Source organism: Triticum aestivum, chromosome 2D (assembly GCF_018294505.1).
Source record: "Triticum aestivum cultivar Chinese Spring chromosome 2D, IWGSC CS RefSeq v2.1, whole genome shotgun sequence".
In the NCBI taxonomy this organism is placed as follows: Eukaryota; Viridiplantae; Streptophyta; class Magnoliopsida; order Poales; family Poaceae; genus Triticum; species Triticum aestivum.
In genome coordinates this window covers 36,143,961-36,162,757 of record NC_057799.1, presented here as the reverse complement: position 1 = coordinate 36,162,757, position 18,797 = coordinate 36,143,961, and the positions used below count along the sequence as shown (strand labels likewise).

The window sequence follows — 18,797 nt, the reverse complement described above, 5'->3', positions numbered from 1 at the left end:
AATCTCTGCCATCAAACCATACCAATCCAAAGAGTATATTGCTTCAATGGTGAGCTTTCAACATGTTTATCATGCAATTAATATTATATCAAATATCAAGGTTTACACTATCTTCGTAATTAACACGTAATTGATATCCTACTCAATATCAACATGCAATTTATGTACCCCTAATACTGTATCAACATGCATGCATGGCACGTATTTACTAGTCTTGTGGCGATGCTGTAGAAAGACTTTGTGTTTTTATGCATTTTTTCTGTTGCATCAATCTTCTCTTTGTATATTGTCCCCACTTGAATTTCATTGCATTTTCAAGAGAGTTTGCAGTTCACGCTATCAAGAAGAGACATGGTCACGCCAAAACAAGACGTGCGCTTTAAGAACACCTCTAGCAGAATTGTTATATACTCCTAGTGTAGCAGATTCGCCATAGCGGCCTCTATCGCTATTTTTTTCGCACACTCCATATTTGCCTCCAACCTCCATATTGCATTCTCCTAGGAAATTTTCGGAGCTCACTCCATCCAAAAACGGTGCCATCAATGAAATTTCAAGCTGACTTTGAACCACACTAGCCGGCTGACGCAATAGCCATCGAAATTGAGCTCCTCCTCCCTTCCGATCCCTCCCAGCCCCCCCCCCCCCGCCTCGATCACTGTGATTGCCCACACCACTTCTCCTACTGCCCAACACTGCGGATACCCTAGCCTGGGAGGAGGACAATAGCGAGGTGGCATCGATCTTGAAGGAGGATGATCGGAGCAAGGTGGCGCCAACCTAGAAGGAGGGCGACTAGAGGGAGGTGACACCAATCTGGAAAGAGGATGAGCTACGAAGCTTCGATGATGATAGGGTGACGACGCGACCGACTCCTCCCGTTGGGGCGAGAAGGAGGCCAAGAAGCTCTGACAAAAAGAGGGTGTCGCCTCGCCACGCTCCTGAGCTCCTCCTCATGTCAATGGCTGACGACTATGTCCGCTCATTGGTAGCCACGATGCGACCCTTCATCGAAATTGATATCACATTGCCGAAATCTATGCCTCGCGTAGCTCCAAGCCGACGCTAGAAGAAAGGGAGACAATCCCTCAATGACAAGTGGGTCTCACGTTGTAGATGATTTATGCAGAACATCTATATAACTCCGATTTTGCTCACGCCCGAAGTAGCCTTCATGATTTTTACCAAGCGTATGTATAGTACTTTTGGGGTAGTATGCCTGCTATAACAGCAACTCTAGCAGAGTACTCCCGGCCTTCTCACACAAATCCTCCAGGTCAGCTCTCACGCAAGCCAGGACATGCTATCACGTGGCAACTATCTCAACGGGCAGCCACGAGAATCTGATGGAGTGGCAACGCCATAAAGACCTAGTCGTTGCCTCGCTGGTGGTGCTTAAGAGGACACGCTGCTTCATATCTCGCATGTGGCGTAAGGAGGAAAAAGACGACACTTCCTCCCCACGCTGGCAATTGGGTTTGGAGCGAACTCCAAACAAGGGCTTCATAACCCCAAAATATGGAGAGGTTGGAGGCCACACATGGAAGGATCTCCGTAATTTACGGCAACTGAGATGTGAATGGTGACTCTGTTAGAGTGATTTTTAAGCTTACACCTCCATATTGGCGATTATTATGGAGTTTGAGACGTTTTAACAACGTTGATAGAGTTGCTCCAAGGAAACTCCAACAGAAATCACCAAAATCAATGGCCAGTGTTCATACCAAACCAGACGGTGTTTGCACTTTTGGTTGTCCAATGGGGTCACCTGATTTTTCCAGATAGACCCGGACATCGGATGACAAACCGGCACCTAACCGGGGGCATGTTTGGGAGAGTCTGGATGTCCGCCATGTCAGATTCTGACAACGCGAACCCGCGGAAAACTAATCTCCCGTTTGCTTCCGCCTTGGCTTGACCGCATTCTCTCTCGCCGTCCGGCCTCCCGCTTACCCGATCCACGGCGGCGCGGCGGCCGAGAGGTCTACTCCGACCTAAAGGTTAGTCGGTCTCCTCCTCCGCAAACCCCTACCCGCGCAATCCTCATCCTCTCACACGCATGCGGGCTGGAGTTGCCCTAAGCTTAAGCTCAGCATAGTCACGAGCCTTCTAGTCCACGCAGCACCGAACAAGTTACTGTTTACCCGGCATGGAATGCGGTGTGGCCACTAGCTAGTGTGCGTGCGTGCGTGACTTTTGCTTTCCGTTTGACACTTGCGCCGCGTAGAGTAGCCGTCCCCCCTTCCTCTTGTGCGTTGCGTTCTTCTAGAAGCCAAGGCGGAGAAGGGAGGGCTGCCCCCCAATTAACTCAAAAATCATTTCTTCCTCGTTTTCGCTCCCCCCTCCCCTCCCCTCCCCTCGCCTTCCTTCTTCCCCACGCGCACGCGCAACGCGGACGGCGCACACTCAAACCTCCCACCCTTCTCCCCCCTCTCTCTCTCCCCACCCCGCCCCAGAGGAGGTCCCAGGAAGCGCCATGGACTGCTGCTTCCCCTGCCTGGGCGCCAAGAAGAAGCGCAAGCCGCCGGCGCCGACCGAGAAGCCCCAGATCCCCCCCGCCGCAGGTGATCCGCCCGCACCTCTGCCTTCTTTCTTGCCGTCTTCTTCCTCGCCCTCTCCTCCCCCACCGTCGCGGATTCGTTCATCTCCGCTAGATTCACACAGTCCTTCGCCGATTCTGCCTGCCACTCCGAGATTCCGCGGAGCAATTTGTGGCTCCGGCTTCCGGCTCCCCCCGCCGCCGTTCCCGGTTCACGGGGCTCACGAGCCGTCCCGGCAGCCCAGTTCCCCTCTCCCCTGTTTCTTCACAAGAAAAAAGGAAAAAAAAAAGTTCGCCCCTCCAGAATTGTTGTAAACTCGGTCCAAAATCATGGTATCCCGCCGAATCCCCCCGAAACATGGCAGCTCGGTGCGGGGATTCCGGCCGGGGACGACGCGTGCTCGCCGCTTTTGCCGCCAGACAACGCCTGCACTCCTTTCCCCAAATTCCCCGTCTTCTTTATTCGCCTCATGGTTCTGACGCACGCGCTCCGTTTTTTCTTCAGATAATAAAGCGAAGCCGGGATGCTCCTCGTCGTCGACGAGCGCGGCGGCGGCGGCGCGGCAGGACTCGCTGTCGGAGGCCAAGAAGGAGTTCGTCCTCAGCAACGGGTCCGAGCACCGCCACATTGCGGCCCAGACCTTCACCTTCAGGGAGCTCGCCGCGGCGACCAACGGCTTCAGGGCCGACTGCCTTCTGGGGGAGGGTGGCTTCGGCCGGGTCTACAAGGGGTACCTGGAGAGCATCAACCAGGTGAGGAGGTTCTTGCTAATTATTCTTGCTTCACAGTTCATTAGCACTGCTTTGTTTATTTAGAAGCTTCCACTTGGAGGATTGTGTGGAGCACTTGTAAATTGTCTCCTAGTGAACGTGTCACACAGCCTGAACCCGAGACCGGGTTTAGGCTGCGGGTTTCCCTGTCGAAGTAATAGAAAATGGGGGTTATCCAGGTTCCAAGGATTGTTGTTATTAATCCTCGGTTGATTTACATTCACAACTGTTGAGCAATAACATTAACATGTGGTAAATTTTGTAATTATGCGCAAGAATTTGTCAAACTATCTCCTGAAGCTAATTGACATGGTGAATATTTTGTTATCATCATAGGTTGTTGCAATAAAGCAGCTCGATCGAAATGGACTGCAAGGCAACAGGGAGTTTCTTGTTGAGGTCCTCATGCTGAGCTTGCTGCACCACCCACACCTGGTCAACCTTATTGGCTATTGCGCCGATGGCGACCAGAGGCTTTTGGTTTACGAGTATATGCCGCTAGGTTCTTTGGAAGACCACCTTCACGGTATGCTGCTGAAAAAAAGAATGTGTTTCTGCTTTGGTACAGCTTCTATTGGATAATTTAAGTTTGTGTACTCACAACTGGATCCTATTTTATTCAGATCCTTCCCCAGATAAACCCCGCCTTGACTGGAATACACGGATGAAGATAGCTGCCGGTGCAGCTAAAGGGCTGGAGCATTTGCATGACAAAACAAATCCTCCTGTCATATACCGGGACTTGAAATGTTCAAACATCTTGCTCGGAGAGGGATACCACCCAAAACTGTCTGACTTTGGATTGGCAAAGCTTGGCCCAGTTGGCGATAAGACACACGTTTCCACCAGAGTGATGGGTACATACGGGTATTGTGCGCCTGAGTATGCTATGACCGGTCAGCTGACTCTGAAGTCGGATGTTTACAGCTATGGTGTTGTTCTATTGGAGATCATCACAGGGCGAAGGGCTATCGACAACACTCGAGCTGCGGGGGAGCAAAACCTTGTTGCATGGGTAAGCTGCCGATTTGTTTTTTGTTACGGTCCTTTCTGTTTCTTCTTGCTATTCTTCTTCATTCCATTATAGACTACTGGAGTTTTACTATAGAGAGCATCACATTGTGAAACCTGCTACCTCTTGTGAGTATTGGTTGTTAATTTATTCTGGAAGATCCACCAGATATCAGCCTCTTAGCTCGGAAGTTGCGTAAGCTGAGTGTTAGCGCATCAATCTTACGTATCACCTGAAGGGGAACCATAGGAGGTTGATTTTCAGTCATCTCTGTATTTCTTTCCACTTCTGGAAGTTACACTAGTTTTGAAGGACATATTGTACTTTCCTTCAGCTCAAAAAATATCGTCCTTACAATTTCTGAGGCAACGCTTTTCGGTTGTAGGGTTACTAAAGAGCTACTGTACTAGAGTGAAATAGTTCCATACTACATTTTTTTGGCATTATTGGATTGGCCTAGGTTTGCCTTCCCAAAAAGACATTATTGTAGTCTGTTGAATAGGATCGAATGAAGAGGGTCATGACATGCCAAAGCCTTTGCTCAAGATGTCGTATAGCATTTTGCAATCCCTGTTGATGTAACGTTTGTTGGTGCACAATTTCAGGCCCGTCCCTTGTTCAAGGACAGGAGGAAGTTCCCCCAAATGGCAGACCCGGCGCTGGAGGGCCGGTACCCGGCAAGGGGACTGTACCAGGCCCTGGCCGTCGCCGCAATGTGCGTGCAAGAACAGCCAACCCTGAGGCCGTTGATCGGCGACGTCGTCACAGCCCTGAGCTACCTTGCCTCCCAGCCCTACGATCCGGAGGTGCACGGCGTCCACCGCCCGTCGCGCCTGACGGCTTCCGGCACGCCGCCCCGAGCCCGGAACCACGGTGCCGATCATCAAAGAGGAGGAAGCGAGTGAGGCGGTGCGGCTTCCGGAGAGCCCTGAATTTTGTCGCGGTACGAGTCCAAAATGGAGCTGAAGAGGAATTTTGTGGATAGCGAGGCGGCTTTTGCGTTTACATGTTGGGGGGGAATTGTGAATCGGTGATGTATGTTGATCGGTTGGTCTATCTGGTTGAGATGGTGCCAGAGATGATGCATGCATGTGCTCTCCGGTTAGAGTATGTATCTAGGTAGATGACGAGGCAGTCGGTGTAACCACCCATGACTTTACAGTTCGATCAGTCTATGGACTACCATTTCTCCTTGTATTTGACAGAACTGCTTCTCCTTTATCCAGGGTTTGAGGGTTCTATTGCATGTCCCTTTGACTAACAAAGGGACTGGCTAGGGGTCAGTCGCTTGAAAACGATTTTGTGGCTTCCTCTTCCTCTGACAACCGCCAATCCAGGCCGAACCGCCTGCCTCCACCCGGCAAGGCCAGAGGCGATCCCGCGACCGCCTCCCCCCCCCCCCCCCCCCCCCTGACTTTCCTCCCGCCATGCTTCGCCCCTTGGCCATCCATGCAAACCGTTGAACCATTCAAATTCTTCGACGAACCTGCCCCCCCTCCCCCGAACCATCAAGTTTCGAACTTGCCTCCACCAGCTATGGCTCGTTAGCCCTTGCTACCGGCCACCCGTGCCATATACTCCCTCTGTTTTGAAATACAAGTGTTTTTAGATATTTCAACGAGATTACTAAAAGCTTTATATGTAGATTCACTCATTTTGCTTTATATGTAGTTCATATTGAAATATCTAAAAGGACTTGCATTTAGGAATGGAGGGGGTATACCATTGGAAACCTCATCTGAATAAAATTTACATCACCAAAATCTTCTTGCCAACGTGAATCTGCATTTTGTTAATCATGTTCACGATCGACATTAGACTCAGAGTCGACATGGCGCTACATCATCTTTTGGGAACAAAAGTAGTGCCGATGTGATTTGACCGATTGGTAAGACACGAAGCATCTCACACACATCACCACGTGTACTAGACGACAGCAGAAAAGTACATAACGCATAATAATAATGTACTATGAAGGTAGGTGATGCGATGGTCAATGCAACGCAATAGAATCGGATTATGATTGTGTGGTCGGCTTTGGCAGATGCATGTATCCATAGATGGCACTAGTAGATGAGCTACAAAAATGTGTGTGAACACAGCGCTCACCTGTTACCGGCCGAAAGTGAAAAGCAGCCGCGTACCTGTATGAATCTGGATGCATGCTGATGCTCAGAGCGGTCGTCGGTGGGCACCAGGTGCACTCACTCCTCACTAGATTGTGTCACCGAAACAAACGTGTCCGGCCAAAAACCAAAGGCCGCCTGCAGCAGTTCATGGGCGAGCTGAGACGAGCAACACGTGCTTTCAGTTAAAATCTCGTAAATAAGTTGGTAAACAAGGAAATGAGAGAGTAAGGGTACGTTTGTTTTCCAGTGAGAATACTATGTCCGCATATTAAAAAGATCTGAAAGAATGTACTCCCTCCGTTTCTAAATATTTGTCTTTCTAGAGATTTCAACAAGCGACCACATACGGAGCAAAATGAGTGAATCTACACTCTAAAATATGTCTATATACATCCGTATGTGATAGTCTATTTGAAATCTCTAAAAAGACAAATATTTAGGAACGGAGGGAGTATATACATAGATGTATATTTGTAGCATACACGTGTAAAAATTCATGAACATATATGTTCACATGTAATGTATACAAAAAAGATAAATACACAAAGTAAAATGGGCTCTATCTTTGTTGTTTTAGGGCTGGGTATTTATCTTTTTTGTGTAGCATGCAAATAATCGAATTACCCGATGAAGCTTTTTACATACTTGACGAACGTGCATCTGTATTTGTATAAAAAAATTGATACTTTTTAAAACTTTTAAGTATATTTTGATCATTTCTTTGGCAAAACGGGCTCCCTGGAGCCCAGCCTCTGAACGCCACACTCGCATGCATGTGCCCAGTGGGAGCTCCTCGCCGTTGGTCCTCTGCATTACCGTGTTGAAACCCTAGCTGTCGTTGGAAGGGTCCATCCTTTGCCCCCCCCCCCCCCCCCCCCCCCCCGCATCGCCGCCGCCAGAGGGCCTATCGGCAAAGGCGCATTGTGCCCTAGTATGGACGGAGCAGCTTTGTCCCTATCGCGCAGTGGCGGCACCCACCCTCCTCCTCCCCTTTTGAGGTGGTGGTCTCGACCAACAAACTGACTTCCTCATCTCTGGACCCTGATTTGGCGGGAATGAGATTGCTTGGACTCAGGCCAGGGTGTAATCCCTGCTCAAATTGTTGGCATTGGCAGCGGCGACACTCGCGGGTGTTTGTTTCCTCTCTTGCAGACGCTGCCATGGCCTTTACTTGTGGCCCTCCTCGAGCACCTGGAAAAATCTTTAATCCGCTTCTTCAGATCGATGATGTCGCCGCTCCCATTCTGGAAAGCGCTATCTTGGTTGCTCGTGGCATCCTCGGTGTTGGCTTCAGAGATGTTTGACGTCATGCCGGTTCGGCCTGGCCCTCTTTCAGGCTTGGTGGGTTTAGCTGTGTTTTTCTTCTATTCGGGCTAAGCATCTCTTGTCTCTCTGCTCCGAGTTTCATGCACACGCCTTCTCATGTATGCGTTTGTGCGTACCCTTTCATGTACTCATTATGTTTCCTCTGTCAATGAAAAGATACGCACGCTTTGCGTATTCACGAAAAAAGAAAAATAATTCATGGACATGCTGAATGAACCTCCTAAGCCTTCTTAACCTTTAGTGCTGTGATGGATTCTAGTAATCTCATTTTCTCACTCCAATCCAATCCGTTTTTGTTAATTTTAGCAGTTATTTTGACCCACATTGTCTATTTATTGTATGTCTAGTTTTTTCACAACAAATTATAAAGTAAATATAACCCATCACGATTTAGCAACCGCGTAGTAAACCTTAGTCAACGGTATCATAGTCAGAAACACGCCACAGTGCCTTAAGTTGTTTTGGAGGGAACGCGGGAGCTATATCTTGCTTATAGTGATATGGTAGTTGCTCTTGCCTCAAGGGTTTTTCGCGTCGATGTGTTACTAGGCTGGTCCAAAAAGGTATGCTATACCTTCGTTTTCCGTTCATTTTTTGGTTTTCTGTTTTTCCTTTTTTCTTTCCCTTTTTTCGGTGTTGGTTTTCAACGATTCATGCATGTAAATAGGGCCACCTCAAGATGCTACCATGCATGGCAAATGATCAACCAAAATATGCAACCGTGCATGTGAAAAATATTACATTATATCCCATAAAATATTTTACATCTATACAATCAAATATTCACGTTTCAACTTCACCAAAAAATATATCAGCCAACTCCTGCAACAACGTACGGGGTATTATCCCAGTATTCTATATGTTGTGTTGTGTCGATCATGTGGGTCGGCTCATTTGTAGAAGAAAACATAGTACATGATCCGATTTTGGGATCCTTATGGAAAGTTCCCGGCCTGTTTTGGGAACTTACTAGAAGGTTTGTGAACCGGTATTCTTTTTGAGTTCTTTGTGTTATTTTTACTAGGTTTTCTGGGTTTCCCTTTTTTGTTTTTTGTTCATTTCTTTTTTTTGTTATTTTCCAAAAATTGAAAAATTCTAAAAAAAATTAAAGATTTTAAAAAAGTCCTTGGTTCAAATATTTTTCAGAACTTAAAATAAATATTGTTTTCAAAATTTGTTCACAAATTCCGTGCTTTCAAATATTCTCCAGTCCGCTATAGTGCTCAAGTACTACATGGGCCGGCCCAATAGGGAGCGCCCTATGTGTCATGCCGTTGTTGGACACGATGAGTGTTCAATGGGAGCTCCCATCTCGCTTATATCGTCGAGATGGTGGCTGCTCATGCCTCAAGTATTTTTTGCATCGAGGTGTTACTCGGCCAGCCCAATAAAGGATCTTAAACCTTTGATTTTTTTTGTTTGTTTATCCGGTTCAGGTTTCCTTTTTTCCCCCTTTTTTGGTTTTATGTGTTGGTTTTAACTTTTTTCTTTTGGGTTCGGTGTTTTTTTAATTACTGGTTTTATTCAGTTTATTTCCTTTTTAGGTTTTGTTATTTTTTTCCTTTTTCTTTGTTTCCAACACATGTTTAATTTTTTCGTACACATTATACATTTTTCCTATACATCAGGAACACTTTTTTATACACAGTTAGCTTCTTTCAAATACATGATTAAAGTTTTCCCAAATATATGCTTTTATGTCTAATTTTATACCCTAGAGCATCTAGCTATAAGTTTGAAAAATGGTGGCTTTTACACCAAGATCTCAAAGAGCTACTTGCTAAAAACTGGGCTGCTCCAGTTAAGATGACTAAACCTATAGATGTGTGGCAGGAAAAAGTAAGAAGGTTTAGAAGATTCTCTAGAGGCTGGAGTAAGAACTTAGAGGCTAGTATTAGGAAAAAGAAGAATGAGCTCACTGCAGAATTTGATATGCTAGATATTAAATATGAAACTACACATCTGTGTGATGTGGAAAATAATACGATGCAGAACATCCTTAAGGAACTTCATGCCATCTGGCTGAAGGAAGAAACAAAGGCTAGGCAGAGATCTAGAGATAAGGAAATCCTCGAGGGAGATAGGAATACTAAGTATTTTAATGTTGTAGCTAATCAAAGGAGAAGGAAGACCCTGATTCATGCTTTAGAGGGGCCAGATGGCACCACATCTGACATCAATGAGATGTTGAAAATAGCTTCTGATTTCTATAAAGATTTGTTTAAAAAAGAAGATAGACAGGGCTTCACTCTAAGTCAAGATTTCTTCTCCTCAGAGGAGAAAATCTCAAATGACAAAAATGAAGCTCTTCAAGCACCATTTATTGAGGAAGAGGTGAGAGAGGCCATATTTGGTTCCTACTCTGATGGGGCCCCTGGACCAGATGGTCTCTCTTTCCTATTCCTCCAAGAATTTTGGGAGGTCATCAAAAAGGATGTAATGGCAATGTTTAAGGATTTTCATGCTGGTAATTTAGACATCTACAGGCTCAATTTTGCCATGATTACTCTTATTCCAAAAGAGGAAGATGCCACCAGTATGAAAAAGTTTAGGCCAATTAGCTTGTTAAACTGCATCTTTAAGGTCTTCACCAAAGTACTAACCAATAGGCTTGCTGTTATTATGAATTTCCTAACTTCTAATAATCAGTCAGCCTTCATAAAAGGGAGATTCATTCTGGAAAGTGTGGTGACTGCCCATGAGGTCTTGCACTCCACTTACCACTCTGATAACCCAGGTCTGGTGCTTAAGCTAGATTATGAGAAGGCATTTGATAAAGTTAATTTGGACTTTCTGATGGAAATCCTTCATAAGAGGAATTTTGGTCCTGTTTGGATTAATTGGATCCATCAGATCACTCATATGGGGTCTGTGGGTGTTAAAGTAAATGGAGTGGAGAGCAACTTCTTTGTAACTAACAAAGGATTAAGGCAGGGAGACCCTGCTTCACCTCTACTTTTTAATCTTGTTGTAGATGTATTGACAAGAATGCTTGCTAAAGCATCCTCTCATAGTTTGATTAGAGGGCTGGGTTCTGATCTCATTCAGGGGGGGGTCATCTGCATGCAATATGCAGATGACACCATCCTGTTCATGGATGAAGATAAGACAAAAGCAGCTAATCTTAAAAAAATCCTAACCTGTTTTGAAAAAGTCTCAGGCATGGGAATTAACTATTCTAAAAGTGAGCTGATCCATCTAGGTGAAGATGAGGGAGAGGTAGCAACCTTTACTGAGATCTTTGGGTGTACTGTAGGTACTTTTCCCATAAAATACCTAGGGATCCCATTACACTATGATAAACTGAGAAGGGAGGACATCCAACCACTTATAGATAAAATCATGAAAAGGATGGCTGGGTGGAGAGGGAAGTTACTTTCTTACTCAGCTAGGCTTACTCTGATCAAAGCTTGTTTAGCAAGTATTCCAGTCTATCTATTATCCTTCTTTAGATTCCCAAAATGGGCCTTAGACTTAATTAATAGTCAGTTGGCACATTGTTTGTGGAGTGATTTTGAGGGGAATAGGAAACTTCACCTAGCTAACTGGCACTTGGTCTGCATGAAAAAAGAACATGGAGGCTTAGGGGTGCCAAATATCATAGATGTAAATCTTTGCTTACTTGGGAGCTGGGTTAAGAGATATTCTCAAGACAATGGGAAAATCTGGAAGACCATTGTAGATAATAAGTATATAGGAATGCCCCCAATATCTTTGCTAGCAGACCACAAGCAGCCTCAAACTTTTGGCAAGGTGTGACGTGGGCTGCAAAAGCTTTGAAGTTTGGCTATAGATGGAAAATTGGGAGTGGGACGAAAATCAGATTTTGGGAGGATATCTGGTTTGGGACCTCACCCCTCTCTGTGCAATTCTGGCATTTGTACTCTATCTGCCACCAACAATGTGTAACAGTGTCTGAGATTTGGGATGGGGAGAATATCAAGTTAACTTTTAGGAGAGTGTTTACCACTGCTATGATGGAGGATTGGTACTGTCTTGAACAGATCATTAAGCAGACTCCCCTCTCTGATGAGGATGATGCTATGATTTGGCAGTATGAATCAAAAGGGATTTACACCTCTAGCTCTCTCTATGCTATTATCAATTTTAGGGGTGTAACACCTGTTTATATCCCCTCCATATGGTCTTTGGTAATACCACCCAGAGTGCAGGTCTTCCTGTGGCTACTAGCACACAACAAGCTGATGACCAAAAATAACTTGCTCAAGAGGGGAATTGAAAAACCCCCGGAATGTGTTTTCTGTCTAGAACAAGAAACGGTTGATCACTTGTTCTTTGGTTGTGTGGTTGCCAGGAAAATCTGGAGCGATATATCAAATTTCTTCTCTATTGATTTAGGTGCAAATTATCTACCCATTGCCAGGTTTTGGTCGGCTAACAAAAAACACACAGCTATGAATGCTTTTGTGGCTTGTGTCTTGTGGAGCATATGGAAAACTAGAAACAACCATGTGTTTAATAACGCTGTCTGGTCTGACTTGAAGCAGATATGGTGGCAAGTCTGGAGGACGCTCAAAAGATGGATGATCCTGTACAAAGGGGAGTCGCTGGAGAAGCTTCAGCAAATCTCATGCTGGATATCCAGCATTCTCGCAGCCCCTTTTCAGTTGACAGTGGGGTGAATGATGGTGAAGTTGACACTGAAGGTGTCTCCCAAACCTCTAAGCTCGCTAATCTGTCACTGAAAACGGGTGAGGATCTTTGGAAGCAGAACACTACCCGGGCACTGGATATACCGTCGAAGAAAGTTGTTCGAGCTACATCAAGCCCAGTCACCCCTCTGGAGATGCCTGGCTCGCCGACTCAGTCGCTCAAGAAGATGAAGAGCGATGTCGTGGAGCAGATCAAGATGGCAAGGCTGATGCTGATCACACGAGACAAGGCGATCTGGCCAGGATGTGTTGCTCCCCCCAGAGGTGTTGAACCAGAGATGATGCCTGGGAGTAGTTGATATTTCTTAAGAAATGATGCCTGGGAGTAGTTGATATTTCTTAAGAAGTTCACCATTAATGTAATATAAAGTTTTAAGTAGAGTGGCTGGAGGCCGATGCAATTTAGGTTTCCCAGTTTATGTTGGACTGAGATGCGGAACATGCTTCGGCTGGAAGTGTGATGTAAGACTTCGTGGTTTCATTTTTAATGGAACCGGGGGCTCAAAATCCCCTTATGCTCTAAAAAAAAGTCTAATTTTAAACATACACATTGTATATTTTTTGTATACATCTGAAACATTTTTGTATAGATGTTTAAATAAAATTCAATTATATGTTTAATATTTTCCGAAGACATGATTTTGAATATGTGTCAAAGAATTTTCAAGTATATGATGAATTTGTTTTGAATGATAAAAAATATTTTTTATTCTATATGAATTCTTTTACATTTTTATAATCATTGTTGTAAAAATTTCACGAACTATTTTTATGTAAATATTTTTTAAACGATAAGTTTTTTAATCACACGAATATTTTTACATTGTATAAAACTACTTAAAAATGTCCCATACATTGTTTTGAAACACGTGAAAATTTATTAAACGTGGCAAACACTTTATTGAAGGATGCTAACAATTTTTTTACACTGTGTTAACATTTTTCAAATTCATATTTTTAAAATTTCGAAGTTAATTTAGGTTTTGGAATATATGTACTTAGAATATTTTCGAAAACATACCCCTAAAAAAAATAAAGAAAAGAAAAATAAGAACGAATGGAAAACTGAGGAGAAAAACGAACTAACCTGCGCTGGCCTGCGTGTCCACCTGGGCACCTGGAAAACTGAGGAGAAAAACGAACTAACCTGCGCTGGCCCGCGAGTCCACCTGGGCTCCTGGTGATGCTCAAAAAAAAAAACCTGGGCTCCTGGCCGGGGGCTGAACAGGAGTAAGAGGAAGAAGGTATGGGTGAGAGAGTGACAGGTGGGCCCTTCATCAAGATAATTTTCCACCGCTTAGAAAAAATCAAGACAATTTTCCAGTCAAATGGTGAGAGATTTTGGTGCCAAGTCAGCCATGACAACGGAATCCACTAGTCAGATTCAACATCAAATGGCTCTTAACCAAGTGTTTAGTACTTTTGGCAAAAAAAAAAACCAAAAAACGACGCTTTTTGCAAACTTTTAGTTTTCTGCAGGCCTTTTTGCACTACTCGACGCAATTGTGTTGGTTTTTAGCAATTTGGTTGTGTTGGTTTTTAGCAATTTAGTGAAACCAAGCCGGATGGTTGGGAAACTACCTCGAGGGGTAACATATGGGAGCTCTCACGGCGTCAGGAGGACATTCAGTCACATTCTTCTCCAAGAATTTGAGGGGCGCATTGCTTTTCAGTAAACAGTAAGTCACAGTTCACACGATAGCCTTTGTTTAAGTCTCCAAATTCCAAAATGACACCGAAACAGTATGGTTGCAGATTGCTAGCTTCATTAAAACTCATATATTTCCATGCAAAAAAACAAACTCATATATTTAGTCGAAGACGGCCTATTGACGGATGGAAGCATAACGAAGGAGATTGGCCCAAATGCAAGGAAACCCTCTACGCAGCCGTTCAGGGAGTCGCCTACAATTGCCTCTTCAGTTCCTCTTCTGGTTCCCCCTTCAGAGGAGACCGGCATTACCGAAGTTCAGTATGCAATCTCCTACCAGACTCCATGGCTTATTGCCCTAGTTTTGCTTTGCATATCGATTCTAGATCAGTTCATATGCATCCGCTATGGTGTTAACATAAGTTGCAACACAAAGGGTGAAGAAAAGGTGCTATTCTGATTCCCATTAGAGTGTCATCTTCTCATCTAACATAACATTCCCGGACCCAAGATGGAGTCTGGTATTTACACGCACATGCTCAGCTGTGTATATTCGCTAGGCTCAAAGAGAAACTTCCTGACTGGCTGGAACTGATCTACTCAATCTCTAGAAGAGGCAGAGCTACTACCTTCGTTGCTACTGCCGGTTGTGCCACTGCTGCATTGTTCATCTTCCATCCTCGGGAGACCCAGGCTTACAGTTACAGGCCACGAAGCTGACTCTGTTGGGTACCTTGCCAGCGGGCGCGTGATATGGTTGGTGGCCTCCGGATCTTCTGATGGTTCAAGGCCTTCGACGTCAGATGCCGCGTCTGGGAAGAGCTTAAGTTCCCGTGGTGGTGGTGGTGGTGCATAAGGGTGCTCCAGGATGGTTGTCTGTAGCAGTGGCTGCTGCAAGGGGAATACTGCGCTTGCGATGGTGGCCGGCTGCATTGGCTGCTGTGACGGGAAAACTGTGTTCGCAGAGTGAGACACAGCATGAGGCATCGTCAGCTCCTTTTGTAGCTCCAGAATTTCGTTGCGGAGCACACTGTTCTCATCCTGCAGCTCATTCCTCTCCATTGTAACCTGTTTGTGGCAGAATGAAGATGGGATAATAAACAACCGCTCAAGTTATGTAGGAACCATGTGATAAAATGCATTGTAGCAACATAAGGATATTCTGGAATGATGATTTTAGCACGAGTCTCGCCTAGTTATCCTATGCATAATCGAAATAATTTGCAGTCCATAGGATCAGATACCATAAGTTCAGAAAAGAAAGAAAAACAGTGTTACGACAGGAAGGAAGCAAACACAATTCTAGAAACGACTTACATAATGGGATTCATTCTGCAGTGTGCTATTCTCCTTTCGGAGAGACTCTAATTGCGAGAGCAGATCTCGAAGGATTCGAGTGGTGTCAGTCAATATACATGCTTTCCCATTTGTCTGCCTGTCTGCTTCTGCAAAAATGATGTGGCATTCGATCAGAATAAAAATGCTTAATACTCCACGGAGCATTCAGTAGCAAACTTGAGTGATATAAAAATTCTAAGACCAGTAGGATGCTACTGACAAGCAGGCAATGCACATTCACATTGTCTCAGGCTGCTTTAAACTGTAACGTAATGTCGGAGCTGAAGCTTGACAGACTGCAATAAGTTGATCCACGTTTTCATCAACACAAACATTCGTAGGGATCTGTAGTACTAAGGGAATCCATGACACATACTGAACCTCACCATTCGCCCCAAAATCATGACATGGACATGGATGATAACAACATCACGCAGATTCTCACATACCCTCAATCGTAACTCTGTAACATTCGAGATAACCAGATGGAAAAGAAAAAAAACGACCCCCAAAACTGAGAATCAGGGTCCCAAGAGCAATGCTGTGTGATGTAATGTACAGTACTGTACGAGGTTGGTGATGAACTCACCAAGCATTTCGCCAAGCTCACTGAAGAGATCGTTGAGCAGGTCGCGCTTATGCTTCTCCCTCTCGGCCTTGTGAATCATCCTCGGGGCCTTCTTCTTGCACTTGCCGTCAGCGAGAGGCCTGCGGATCGAAAGGTACTACATCAGCAGCAACACTGGAGCACGGGCACAGCCCTCACGCGCATCCATTTACTCCCGGCGTACGTTCAGATAATGAAAATAAGCAGTCGGAGAATCCATTGACTGAAACCCGGCCCCAGACGAAAGGAGATCTGGAGCCGCTCCAAGAGCAAGAGGCCTCACCCATGGAGGAGCTTCTCGGCGGCGCCGGCGCTGGCGGCCGGGGCGGCGTCTCCCCTCGCGGCGGGCAGCATGGCGACCATGCCTTTCCTGCTCCGCAGACGTCTGGAGATAGAAACCAAGAAACCGCCGCCGTCAGCCGTGCGTATAAACCAGTCCCCAATCCAAATCCAAAGAGAAAAGATTGGAGGAGGCAGACGATGTACTGTACTACGTACGTACCTCGAATGGAAAGAGATTGGAGGAAAGGGTTGCCGCCGCCTCGCTTCTCTGTTCTTGGTTCGCGCAATGGCGGAGAGTCGAGAAGAAGAAGAAGAAAAGGGGCGGAGGGGCGCGTGGCGTGCCCGTTCCGTTGCGCTGGCGGTGGCGTGGCGTGGCGATGAGGCGCGGGCCATGGGGGTGTAGGGAGGGAGCCCACGCGTCGGTGGGAATGGGATCGGGGAGGGAGGGGCAGGGGGGCACGCGAGGGCGCGTGGCTGGCACCGTGCCGTGCGCCCGCCTGGCGCGTGCCGCTGCGTGGGCTGGTGTTATCCGTCGCTGATCTCGTGTGTGCAGGCGCGAGGCCATGGCCATTTCTGTATGGGCCGCGGCCGCACGGGAGGGCAGGAGGCGCGTGGCCCGCGCGTGCCGGGCACGCGGCCTCCGCGGGCTCGGGGTCGCCTCGTGCCACCGCCCGGTCTGCCTCGTGCCACCAGCTGCACTGCAACCATCCTTCGTCCTGCCTGATCCAACCCGTGCAATACGGTCAGATGGGACCGTTTGGTTGCTTTTTTTAACATCAGTACAGACATAAGCGCTCATACACACGTACACCCTACCCCTACGAGCACCTTCAACAGACTGAGCCGGCATGTCATTTTGAAATTTACAAAAGTCACCGTAGAATAATGCGAGCACCAGGAGACGAACCCTGATAGGCTAGGGATACCACTGTCCCTCTAACCATTCAACCACAGGTTGGTTCCCGACTGTTTGGCTGCTTGCATAGTTTCTGTCACTTGACATACTCGTTTTGGTTGGGCTCGAGTGAGAAAAAACATGCAAAAAAATCATTATCTACACATCGTTTGATAGCCTGCATGCAGGCTGCTTGCACTAGGGGAGCAATTTTGGCATCGCGTTTGGTGTTCTGCACTGGCTGGGCTGACTACGCTGATGCAACTATACTATGTTTGGTTGCGTATACCGGACATGGTTCAGAGTTAACAGCTACACATAACACACATAGTTACACTAGAGTGCCTCCATGACTGCGTGGACGGTGGCCGCGACGCCGCGTCCGACACGACGTGCACGGAGCCGTGGGCGAGCGACCCCGTCGGCGGTGCGGTTCCTAGCGTCGACGCCGCAAAGGAAGTACGTGCGGAGTGACGAAAGGAGGACGTTGAGGCAGAAAACCATGGAGAAGAAATGTAGTGCGCACCATGACGTACGACGTAAATGCACGAGGACGCGGAGGAGGAGGCCGAAAAGAACGACGCTGACACGGCACCAGTGTAATAGGACACCAGCAAGGAGGCCAAGAGGAACAATGCCGACGGTGGCTTTAGTGTAGCGGGACGTGGGAGAGAAGGCAGAGATGAACGGCGACCGCACAAATGTAGTAAGACGCGGGGGAGGAGGTTGAGAGGAAGACGTAGGCCGTGGCGCTAGTGCAACAACACATGGGAGAGGAGGTTGAGAGGAACGATGTAGGCCGTGGCGCTAGTGCAACAACATGCGGGAGAAGATGTTGAGAGGAACGACGTAGATAGTGGCGCTAGTGCAACAACACGTGGGAGAGGAGACCAAGAGGAAAGATGCCGGCGGTGACACCAATGTCGCATGCCACAAGGGAGGAGACAAAGAGGAATGACCAGATGAAGAAAATAAAGGAGTGTCATTAAAACAGATTATACATATGCATATGTAAATTCCACAAGGAAGAGGTTAGATCTACTTGTTTATGATCGTCAAAACAGAAAATGTGCAACATGAAAATTGTGTGAAATTGCAAGATGAAGCTACTAGCCAAAGAAAATTTCAAATTGTTGACCATGCACTACGAATTTGACAAAAATCATCTAAAGTAGCTCCAAAATGAACACGAAATTGAACGTTTATAGTCGATGAACTATGAACTGATCGCTTGAATAGAACCATAACATCTATAATATCTATGTGTATCTTCTTTTTCGTATAGAATTTATCTCGAATCAAAGTATCGATTGTGTAGATTAGAAGGAATGAAAGAAATAAAATAGAGAAGGAGCTTAATGTCTGTATACTAGCTAGCGTCACCTTGGGTGTAACTGAAGCCAACACGTGTGCTCAATGTGGCTCGACTCAGCCTGGCTCGTTAGAAATGGCCGATTTGGCTGTTTCTAGCGGGCCTGACCGAAGAATGCTTTAAGTTTTGTGCTATGTAAGTGTCTAATGCAATCTAAATAACCAAATAACTCATTTCTTCCCACGCAAACCTGATTAGGGTG

General features: G+C 46.2%; 2 protein-coding genes across 2 annotated transcripts; one reads left to right on the top strand and one right to left on the bottom strand.

The window, feature by feature from the left end:
- Positions 1-2,336: 2,336 nt before the first annotated feature.
- Positions 2,337-5,563, top strand: LOC123051361 (probable serine/threonine-protein kinase PBL7). The gene is made up of 5 exons (XM_044474224.1): positions 2,337-2,564; positions 3,045-3,292; positions 3,647-3,836; positions 3,934-4,325; positions 4,928-5,563. The coding sequence occupies exons 1-5, from the start codon at positions 2,477-2,479 to the stop codon at positions 5,225-5,227; spliced, it is 1,218 nt and encodes a 405-aa protein (XP_044330159.1). The 5' UTR covers positions 2,337-2,476; the 3' UTR covers positions 5,228-5,563.
- Positions 5,564-14,539: 8,976 nt separating this feature from the next.
- LOC123051360 (protein IRON-RELATED TRANSCRIPTION FACTOR 3) lies at positions 14,540-16,767 on the bottom strand. The gene is made up of 5 exons (XM_044474223.1): positions 16,549-16,767; positions 16,330-16,431; positions 16,029-16,147; positions 15,419-15,546; positions 14,540-15,169 (listed from the first exon to the last, which is right to left on the bottom strand). Exons 1-5 carry the CDS (start codon positions 16,719-16,721, stop codon positions 14,702-14,704), a joined length of 990 nt encoding a protein of 329 aa, XP_044330158.1. The 5' UTR covers positions 16,722-16,767; the 3' UTR covers positions 14,540-14,701.
- Between the last annotated feature and the right edge of the window lie 2,030 nt (positions 16,768-18,797).

Excerpts from the sequence above, each read along its gene's own strand:
- LOC123051360 (XM_044474223.1), bottom strand. The coding sequence starts at position 16,721 with ATGGCCCGCGCCTCATCGCCACGCCACGCCACCGCCAGCGCAACGGAA. Across the intron at positions 16,432-16,548 it reads CCAATCTCTTTCCATTCGAG|ACGTCTGCGGAGCAGGAAAG; the intron begins GTACGTACGTAG and ends TTCTATCTCCAG. Across the intron at positions 16,148-16,329 it reads GCCGAGAAGCTCCTCCATGG|GCCTCTCGCTGACGGCAAGT; the intron begins GTGAGGCCTCTT and ends TTCGATCCGCAG.
- LOC123051361 (XM_044474224.1), top strand. The coding sequence starts at position 2,477 with ATGGACTGCTGCTTCCCCTGCCTGGGCGCCAAGAAGAAGCGCAAGCCG. Across the intron at positions 3,293-3,646 it reads ACCTGGAGAGCATCAACCAG|GTTGTTGCAATAAAGCAGCT; the intron begins GTGAGGAGGTTC and ends TTATCATCATAG. Across the intron at positions 4,326-4,927 it reads AGCAAAACCTTGTTGCATGG|GCCCGTCCCTTGTTCAAGGA; the intron begins GTAAGCTGCCGA and ends GCACAATTTCAG.